Consider the following 11,651-nt stretch of genomic DNA (forward strand, 5'->3'; position numbering starts at 1 on the left):
TACATTTACAATAACTACAGTTTTCATGTCGTCTGCTTCATTTGATCCTAGCAGATGACTTGGTGTACATCTAATACCGGTACACAATGATATATGAATCACGATGAAAGAAAGAATACTCCTGATCTTGTGACATCCTTCAAAATTTTTTATCTCCATGTAAGAACGAATTTAGAAGTATTAATCACGTAAGAAATGACAAATGTTCATCCATCTTCGATTGTTAAACTAAAGTTTGATAATGACTCTAGAAAACTACAATTCATTGGTTATTATTGAACTTTGAACCCAACAATCAATGGTGGACTAAATGAATCTCCAATATTGAAGATGTTTAGTGTAATCATTGATGAGCAGAATGTAACATAAATTATAATGACTAATCTAAGTAGTATGCTAGCAGGGCTTGAAGGTCATATTAACGGGTATTAAGCTGTACGAAGCTGACTAATTGCTAGTTTCAAAGCATCATGGCCGCTGTTCCCTCCAACAAACATTTTATTTAACAAGTACCAGTTTGAATTGACTATGGTTCTATAGTTGGACTAGATGTTAATGCAACACCCTTACACCTTTCCAGATATGAATTTGAGGAGTCCACTTCGTTTCAGGGTACAATAAATAGTAATTGCAACTAAACAAGTCATACTTATATTGTATTCATTACCACTTGAGCAACCTCAAAATAAAGTAGACTGTTCTGTTTGGCAGAAGTGCATAAGTAACTTTTTCCAACTATAGATGTTAATGTTAAGAATATTATGGGCTATATATGGTATAATATAGATGTGTTATTCTCTAGCTAGTTGTATATTTAAGTGGTAACTTGTCAAGTCTAGAATTAACTAGACATGTCTGTAACTCTTGTCTCAATCTATCAATCTTCTGTATATAGTGCCGGGCCAGCCCAAACAGACTTCTGGTCCACTAGGCAAGCTCAGCAACTGAAACAAGAAATATACAGATACTTTAGAAAATGATCTGTATGGTCAAAATCAAACACTACTGAAAAGAGGCTAATAGAAAAAGAATATATGCAAAAATGAAGTGAAGGACATCTACAGAACCTAAAAGACAAAAAAATCAGGTAAAAAAAGGTTCAACTACCATCATGAATATTAACTGTATAATTGCGAATATAGTGCGCGCCCTTTTGTACCCTCGTGTAAATTATGTTACAAAATGATGCTAATGCATTAAAACTCTCCTCAGGTGCAGATCTACCAAGCAAGATGTCCTCAAAAGTTTGTGAATGCCATACCTTTTTAGGGCTTTTAAAAAGATCAAAATAGATAGAGAGCAAGTGTTATAATTATTTTTAATCGCTACTGAAGTTTCCACTAATTAGGCCCAATATTCAATTTATCAGTTAATAAATTAACAATGTAGTTTGAATAGATTTCTAACTTTAAAGATGTCACAACTAAATTTAAACCAGACAAGTCAGATAGCGTGAAGTGTAATATTTCAGCTGCAGACAGAAAATTATCATTTAAATGAAAAGTTTGCTTACCATATTGGTCTGAAGAAAATAAAGCTATAATTGAATAAAAGCACACTATGAAGTGAAAATACAAAAAAAATTAGAAAGTATATTCAAGTCTGCACCAATTTGATTTCTTATTATTCAGAAATTTATCTTATATTCATTCTTTCTGAAATATCAAAAATCAAATTGGTGAAGCCTAATTATGAAAAACATTAGAGAAAACAAAATTTTTTTTAAACATATATCATCTACATACCAACAGAATAAACTTGATCCACCTCAATTGGCCATGTTGCCTCATCTGAAATTGCAAATTGGGTTGTTGATGATAATAATATTTATACTTTCAGTACCTCAAAGATATTTATATATTTTTTACTTATTTAATAATAACTAAAATTTCTCACTGTTAAAGAAGTGCTCATAACTGAAAAACTGAGTAACAACAACATGGTTTTTATGTTCTGTTTTAATATATCTACTTTATTATTTTTATATTCAAAATTTTTTTATTTAGTTCCATATTCTCATTTAATTCTATTATATTCATATAAGAAAACTCACTTCGAAACTTTGAAAAACTTTTTCGGTTTTTGGAGCCACTTTGAATCCAAAAACTTGCTTCGTTGCTTTTTCTTTTCATCCTTGGAAGTAGATGCAACTTCTCCTTCAGAACTTGTTGAGGTTGGTCTAGATGTTGAAGGTGGGGAGGTACTACCAGTAGAGTCTCTCTGTCTACCCCCAACAGCACCTTCTAATGGTGAGTATAATGTTACTCCAAGATCAAATGATATAGACTGTTTACAAAGCACCCCAATGGTCCCCATTTTACTTCTGGCTCTTCTATCTGGTGATTTTGGTGAAGTTGGTCGATCTCCACCAGAATGCTTTAAGATTGGAGATCTGGATGTAGAAGAACTAAATATTGGTCCACTCTGTGTAGTTGTTGGTCTAGCTCGACAAGTACCTATGCTCTCTATAATATCATCTATACCACCATATCTAGATGAAGAAGCAGCATAGGTAGCAGATCTATCTCGTCCTGGTTCAGGTTCTATTGAGTCTTGTCGGGTGGAGCTTAATGTTGGCATGGAGGAGTGATTTATTGTACTTATAGTTGATTCTGGTTGGATAATACTTTCTGCAACACTTCCCGATGTAGTTGAGACAATAATATAGGATGCGGTCGAAGAAGTTGGATCGTATGAAACACCAACTTCACATGACCTACGTTTCAATTTCGGTATGTTTGTCTGGGATATTGTCTGCAAAACGCTTTCTGATAACGTTCTTTCGGGAGAATCTAACACATATTTTTCGGACAATTGTCCACCATTTGTCAAGTCTTTAAAGGGAGCACTTGATTTTGGTTTATCTGATCCACTGGAAGAAGGCAGTGTTCGTGATGATTGAACAAATTCAACCTGTGATGACAAAGATGTAATTGGTGAAGAATCTGTTGCTTTAACAGGAGTTCCTTCACGCGATTTCTTTAGAGCAGATTTGGTATAAATACCCGAAATATTCTCTTTGTCATGTCTTTGTAACATTTCTAGTCTTAAACGTTGTTCTTCTTTTTGTTGGTAACGTTGAAGAATTCTTTGAGTGAAGACTGAATGGCCCTTTCTATACCGCTGGCTCTCCTCCAAAAGCTCAGCAGCTGGCTTTAGTCGTCTTACTGGAGTAACCAGTCCAACACGAGGCAGATACAATGTTGGACTTGGTGTTTTCCGTAATTCAAGTACATGTTGATCTATTTCACACACTGTGGCTCTTTTATCTTGAATAGAGAACATTACACGACCTGGTTCTCGTTCTGATAATTCTGATTTCCTACTCCTTACTTCATCCACACTTTTAGATCTTGATCCATTCTTAACGCTGTGAATGAGAACCGGGGAATGTGTCAATGGGGTGCTTTGTTTTGGTAAAGGTGGTTTGTATATTGGTTGACTGTGTTTTAATATTGGTTTAGGAGAAGCGCATTTACCATTTTCTTTGTCTAATCCTTTTGATTCCCCCCTGGTATGGGGGTGTTTTGACCTAATAACTGGACTCGGTATAAGAGTTGCTTGCCCTGCCTCAGCTCTAGTTATTGTCCCTGAAGGTTGGCCCTGTTCATCCGAGTGTTTGTGTTTGTCTGAACTATCTACAAGTTGTTCTTGACTATCTGTCACAGTTTGTGGGGAATACTCGTCATCAACAACAGAACCAGTTTTAGTCAGTTTAGGTTTATCGTGAATCTGTTGTGATTCTGGAATGGGTTTTTCAGGGGTCTCAATCGTTACTCTTTTTGCTGTTTTCTTACTCTCTTCTTGATGAAAACCTTTCTGCTTTGGTTGTGATTTCGCCAAAGTGGGAGACCCCTTCTCCACTTTAGGGACATTAGTTTCAGTTTGTGAAAGATCTCTGGGCAGAGAAACAATGGCAGTAGGCAAAACTAAACTACAACTCATTTCAAGGCTGCGTTCCATGGCACTTGATTTTTTCTTACTTTCCTCAGAGTCACTCTGAGATTTTTTTTTAGTTTTTTTTGATTGGTCACTTTCTTTTTTAGTGTCTTTTTTTGAAGATTTGGAATGAAATAATTTGGATTTTTTTTCTTTTTTCTCTTTGACTTGTTTTTCTTTCTTGAGTCCTTTTTTCTTACTTGTAGCTTCTGACTCTAAGGATTCGACTGAAATATATAAAATAATCAATAAATTGATCATTTGTAACCAACATCTGAGCAATATTATAAAATACAGAGAAATACATATATCAATATTTTTTTTCAAAACTAGGGAAGGGGGACCACTCTTAAAAAGAACAAAACAAATCTCTTATGAATATCTATATCTAAAAATTTCAGAATGTGGAACTCATTTTGTGATTTTCATTTACTTATTCATTACTTGTTCGTTTAATTCAAAATTTGGAATTGTTGTAAAGAAATAATAATAACATGTTATTTATAATTGTAACAAATTCAGAAGAAGCACAAACTTAAAACAAAATATATTGCCTGAGCAAGTTTGTTGGTATATCGAACTCTGCCCATTTTATTAAAATGAATTTGAAAATAATCTTAGTCTTAGAATGACTTTGTGTTGATAAATATATACATTTTTGTAAGTTAAAATTGGAAAGAAACTGGAAATTGTCCTAATAGCAAAGGTACTGTTTTTGAAGTTTTTGATCAAATTCACTTTAAAGGTATACTAACTTTTAAGATTTCCCAAATATTTTATAACTCAGTTAAAATGAATTTTTTTTCATCAGTGGACTTATATGGTGTCATAACTATGCAAAAAAAAATCCCCCTATAATCCAATAAAGTACTTTTTTCAAAATGTTTACATGTGTTTAAATAATTATTTAGTTTAATGGATATATTATTTAATAAAGAGATTATATTCTTTAGTCATGGTACCTGGTAAGTCCAACTTCTGAATATATAGGGCCTACACTTTTATGAATTTTTTGTCCATTCTAAGAGGTTGTATCCTTTAAATTAAATGGATAAAATTTGATATAACAACGAATTTGCTGAGACAATAGCAACTTATTGAAGATTGAAACACATTCTATAACTCAATAATACCCATACTTAATCAATTGACTGGTTTGTTAATGGCTGATTCTGAAAAGACCATAAGTCAAAGAAATTGAATTATGTCAAAATACTGTTTTTGATCCAACTCTTTTCACGTGCATAAATGAGATCAATAGTTCTATTTTTTATTTTTTCGCTTTGACCAGACCAACGTGGCAATATTATATGTATGTGATAGCAGAATAAGCCTGAAGCATATAACATGCTGTTTAACACTGGACAACAAGACAAACCTGTAGCTAATGGAATGTGTTGAATTGTTTCACCATCTTGGTTATCATGTTCTGTTTGATCTGTTATCTCTTTTTTCTCTCCTTCAGCCTGTACAAGTAAATTGAGGTGACATATATCATGGAATATTCACAGTTGTGTTATGTGATAAAGACTATTTTGCGATTAGTGACTTCATTAAACACTTAGTTTTAGCGGAATTGCAGGAACCACAGATGTCTGAATGAAAATTGGAATGGTTCAAATTGATCCTATAATTGTCCCTGATACACAAACAAAATTTAGAAAACCTCTTTACAATCCCTTTAAGTTCTGATTCTTTGAAGAAATCTGATTGGTTCTGGATCAAACATTGGAATTGTTGATATGATGTTTCTTACAGGAAGCTCAAGATAATCAAAGCTTTAATTTAAAATTATCACCAATACTTACATCTTTTGAAGCACCTTCTGCCTGTGTATAGTTATTTTCACATTCTTGACCTAGAGAATCATCTTCATGATATTGGTAGAGTTCTGATTCTCTTCTAGTGATATCAACTTGTAACATTAAATTATTAACTTCTTGTTGTAATAACTGTCTTTTAATATCCATAATTTCTTTATTTCTTTCTAAATGACTTAATCTCAAATTGTTCATCTAAAAATATAATAATATCTCAATATAATATCAAAATATATTATAAAAATATCCAAATTAAATATTAAATTATAATATCAACAAATATCAAAATATAACAGATAATAACAAAATATCAAAATATAATATCAAAATATAACAGATAATATCAAAATATCCAAATCTAATATCAAAATTAAATATTAAATTATAATATCAACAAATATCAAAATATAACAGATAATATCAAAATATCCAAACATAATATCAAGATATCCAATTACAAAATATCCAAATAAGCAATAATATTTTTTGTATTCCAATCCCTTATTTGTAAATTGGCAAGATTTCCAATAATGCTATATGTTAATATGCAAATTATTTCAACTGAATCTTATGAAGCCCAAATAATAAATGCACCAGGTTGTAAATAATTGTTTATAATGTTTCTGGCAAGACCTGCATCTATTTTGTGAATGAATATATTGCTTTATCCTGACATAATGTAAATATATCTTATAATGTGGTAAATACCTGAACTTGTAAGGTCATAGCTTGACTATACAACTTCTCAAAATCATGTAGCGCTGAAGACTTCTGAGATGCTTCTTCTACAAAATAAACATAATCATTATTTCAACATTGCCTTATTTAATGGATCCACTCTAAATTGTACTGACTCTTCTGTTAAATCTGAAATTCTCAAATGTACTGACATATACATTCAGATGTACATGTCAATACATCTGAATTTCTCAAATATATTGTATCTGAAATTCTCAAAAGTACTGACATATATATTTGAAATTCTCAAATGTACTGAAGCTATATCTGAAATTCTCAGATATACTGACAGTTACATCTGAAATTCTCAGATATACTGACAGTTACATCTGAAATTCTGAAAATCTCAGATATACTGACAGTTACATCTGCAATTCTCAAATGTACTGAAGTTATATCTGAAATGTACTGAATCACTGAATGTTACATCTGAAAATTCACAGGAATGTTATTCTAATTTTATGACCAAGACTGATTTTTGTGATCTTATGTATAGCAATGTAATTTGTATGATAATTTTATCAACAGACTGTAAAATAGATTATATGATATCATTTCACATCATATAGTTTGCTTTGACTGTTTTTCATGTTTTTCTACAACACTATATATCTTATCAAAATAAATCATGGTACATGCTTATCAAGATAAATATGATATTTCACAGCTTGATGATAATTTGGTATTTCACAGTTGTAGCATAATTACTAGCAATATACAATTCAATATAATTACAAACTATTTACAGAACAAGCCGACAAGCAGATGGTGCAATGGTTCATCTAATCCAAATGAGGTGATGAATTTAATCCATCAAAACATCAAAGAGATGAATACTTAATATTCAAGTCAGAGTTCATGTATGTGCTAATATTTACAAAACTAACCATAAAAATCGCTATATAGAAGCATACCGATTGGCTGGTTTGAAAATTACATGACATCATAAATATTTTTTAGCATGATGCCTAATATGATATTAGGAAACACATTAGATATACTGGGTGTTTCAGTAAAATAAGTGATAACTGGTATTTATTTATAATTTTAAATTCTATATGAGATTTTCTGAAATCATATCCATTGAAAATCACTAATCACTGTAGTTATTGTCCATATGTTTTAAAGTTTATGCTGCAGAAAGGGTTGGGGGGTCTTTAATTTTGAAACTCCCTGTATGTAATTGTTTTTATACACATTGAAGATATGATGAGAATTAAGATAAGAGTAGTATCATTCTGAATTAGAGAGGTTTATATATTCAGTATTCAGTATATTCTATCCTGTGTATCACCAATCTCTTGCTTTAAAACCAGAGAGTTATTTTGAACAAGAACTAGATATAGGATATAGATACAATTCTATTGAATGACAGAGTAGGATTTTGTAACATCATTCTGAATTAGAGAGGTTTATATATTCAGTATTCAGTATATTCTATCCTGTGTATCACCAATCTCTTGCTTTAAAACCAGAGAGTTATTTTAACACGAACAAGATATAGGATATAGATACAATTCTATTGAATGACAGAGTAGGATTATGTAACATCATTCTGAATTAGAGAGGTTTATATATTCAGTATTCAGTATATTCTATCCTGTGTATCACCAATCTCTTGCTTTAAAACCAGAGAGTTATTTTAACAAGAACTAGATATAGGATATAGATACAATTCTATTGAATGACAGAGTAGGATTTTGTAACATCATTCTGAATTAGAGAGGTTTATATATTCAGTATTCAGTATATTCTATCCTGTGTATCACCAATCTCTTGCTTTAAAACCAGAGAGTTATTTTAACAAGAACAAGATATAGGATATAGATACAATTCTATTGAATGACAGAGTAGGATTTTGTAACATCATTCTGAATTAGAAAGGTTTATATATTCAGTATTCAGTATATTCTACCCATGTATAATCCATCTCCTGCTTTAAAACCAGAGAGTTATTTTAACATGAACTAGATATAGGATATAGATACAATTCTATTGAATGAGAGATTTAATAGGTATCTGTCAGTCTTCTATTAATTCAGACACACCATAACAATAAATAAGACCTACCAGTTTGTGATGCATGAGATAACATATCTTTCATTTTATCAACCATTTCCATTAGCTGTGAACTCACACTTCCTTCTCCTTCTACTGTATATAATTTACCAACCTATAAGTAAATATATCTTTATGTATTTTGTTTGAATACACCCTTCCAGCTTAAAGTGGAACTGTCTGCAATAATGTAACCCAAATCAGTTTTGTCAATTAATTCCATCAAACCTTACATAATAGGTCCTCATATTTTTAGTGCAATATTTGTGAGAAAATATGACAGAAAATAGTTTTCTCATTGTACCATAAGGTTACGATGGTAGAAATCAAGATATCATACAATGGTATGAATCAAGATATTACCATTTAATAGAATAAATCAAGATGTCATTGTCATACCATAGAATAAATCAAGATACCATTCAATGGTATAAATCAAGATATCATAGTGTTGTTCTTTGTAGTTGGAGTTAGCACCTTTCTGTTTTTTTCGCTTGATAAAGTGACTAGTCCCAAAATGTAGCCACATTTACTCCAATTGAATCAACTTTTTACCTACTGTTTGCACGTTATCATGTGATTTATTTTTTCCTTTATAATAGTATAAATCAAGATATCTTACAATAGTATAAATCAACATATCATAAGATATAATACAACAGTAGAAATCAAGATATAATACAATAGTATAAATCAAGATATCATACAACAGTATTAATCAAGATATAAAACATCAATAGAAATCAAGATATAATACAACAGTAGAAATCAAGATATCATACAATAGTAGAAATCAAGACATCATTGTATGATGTAAATCAAGATATAATACAAGGTATAAATCAAGACCTAATAAATGGTATGAATCATACGATAGTGCAAATCAAGATATACAAACATGGAATAAGTCAAGCCAATTGTATAAATCAAGATATCATAATTTTATACAACAATATAAATCTGATAGTGAAAAGATTAATAGTTTTATCTTGTCCCAGTAGAGAATATTATTGTTAGGTTTAGATTCACAACACTTCCCTTCGGCCAAATTAATCATCAATTAACAATATTTCTACTATATAAAATCTTGACATTTCTATTTGTCATGTATAATTGGAAAGGAGAGAATTACCACAGTTAAATGGAAAATGAATGAATTATCTGAGGACTAGGTTTTAATCATTATTTTGATAACATTTCTTTATTGGCCAATTTCAATGTAGCAACATAATAGTGAAAGCTAGAAAATGAATGATTCCAAAGGGAAAGGAAACAAGAGAATATTCTCTAAGACAATTAAAACTTCAAGACAGAATTGGTACAGAATTATTTTCTTTATAACAAATCATTCCCTATGGATTCTTCAATCTGGATTGATGGACGTCAGAAGACTGCAGAAGATTTCAAATCAGTGTATTGGAGTAAATCGTCTTGTCCATCAGAAGTTCTAATTCAGAATAGAGCAGAAGGAGTTGTTGAAGTGTAATGGAGACTAATGAGCCAAAAGCATCATTTTTAAAATGACAACCACCCAGTCCCCCCTTTGCCTCATTTTAACATGGATTGCACGGCAGTCTTTAACACCATATCCTGTACTCAGTAAGTAGGAGAGACTGAATGCTAAATTAAAAGATACTTACTGCAGCTGACTCCATAGAATCTGCCAGATTTTCTCCCAATGTTTGTAACTGTAATATTTTCTCTTCTAAATCAACTACAGTAGAAGCTACAGACATTGGTTCAAAACTAACAGCAGCTAGTCCAGCACCATTCTCAGATTTTCTATGCAGTTGTGCTGAAATATACCAAGTGACATTATATATTACTTGTAATATATAATAAATAAACTTAAATGAAAGGGATTGTACACTCCTATTTCAGTCAGACGTCTGTGATTCCTGTAATTCAACCAAAACTAGGCAGGTTATGATGTCACTGTTGCAAAAGCTGATAATGATATCTAAGGGCCTTTGCCATGGAGATGCCATAAAATGCTTAGTTTTAGTAGAATTTCGAGAAAATTGGAATGGTGCATATCAATATTATCAGTGTCCCTGATATTCATAAAAGTTAAGGAAACAGTTTACAATCTATTTATATGAATGTCATATTTTAGCATACCAGAGTCAAATTCCCACAATCAAAATTCTTCATATGACTAAAGATAAAAATATGCACCTCTCTACTCCAAACATGAAATCAATTTATAGAATAAACTTTAACATTGTTGTACTGAGTTATACTATCAATCAGTTAAAGGTTCTCCACATCTCTCAAAAGGAGTTAAAAGTTTAATTAACCCTTTCAACAATGGCAGCTGCTCTACTGGCCACAAATAACATGACATAAGCAAATGAAGCAGTCAGTGCAGAGTGACATCACATAAAGTTTATCTCGTACGCTTTAAACGGAAAGATTCTCTATATCTTAATAAAAAGTCTTCAGAAGTACTAGAAATGTACACAAATTGCATAATTACTTCAAAAATACCTCAAACTTGGAATTTCACTTTTATTTCTCAGAGTTATGAGTTTTTTTTTATTGACACTCAATGTTCAAAGGGTTAAGCTTTCAAACTACATTCATACTCATACTCATTTTTATCATTTCAATATCATCTGAATGAGTTTCTAATTTAAATCATACCTTGTTCTTGAATTCGCTTCAGTCTAGCTGTTTCAAGCTGCAAGTTTAGTTGCTTCACTTCCTCTTGAATTCGTGCCGATTCCTCTTCTTTAATAGCTAACTGTTGTAACAACTGGGCATTGGCTCTCTCCAAACTACCAAAATTCATTTCATCACTGATCGGACAATCGGGGAGAAAAGATGAAAAAAACTGATCATCACAACAACATAAACATCACAGCTAAAAAAAAACTATTCTCTAATGGCTTATTGATACATATTTTAAATACCATAACTCAACATTTCTAAATTCTCATTGGTCAAAATTGATGTCCAATCAAAATGTCACGACCTGATTCCGATATCCTTTGATTCAGCCATTAGAGAAATAGTCATGCATCAAAATAAAATAATCTACAACTAAAAAGTATTTAGAAATAAATGAAATCATATCAAATTATATATATAATA

The 11,651-nt window shown here is 31.1% G+C and overlaps 1 protein-coding gene across 1 annotated transcript; it reads right to left on the reverse strand.

Moving 5' to 3' along the window:
- Positions 1-497: 497 nt before the first annotated feature.
- Positions 498-11,349, reverse strand: LOTGIDRAFT_235763 (hypothetical protein; the record flags this gene model as incomplete). Its single annotated transcript, XM_009065290.1, has 9 exons — positions 498-944; positions 1,746-1,790; positions 2,054-4,166; positions 5,318-5,405; positions 5,748-5,954; positions 6,468-6,544; positions 8,568-8,670; positions 10,196-10,350; positions 11,202-11,349. The coding sequence occupies 8 exons, from the start codon at positions 11,347-11,349 to the stop codon at positions 1,787-1,789; spliced, it is 2,895 nt and encodes a 964-aa protein (XP_009063538.1). The 3' UTR covers positions 498-944; positions 1,746-1,786.
- Positions 11,350-11,651: the final 302 nt, after the last annotated feature.

Source organism: Lottia gigantea, assembly GCF_000327385.1.
Source record: "Lottia gigantea unplaced genomic scaffold LOTGIsca_69, whole genome shotgun sequence".
Lineage (NCBI taxonomy): Eukaryota > Metazoa > Mollusca > Gastropoda > Lottiidae > Lottia > Lottia gigantea.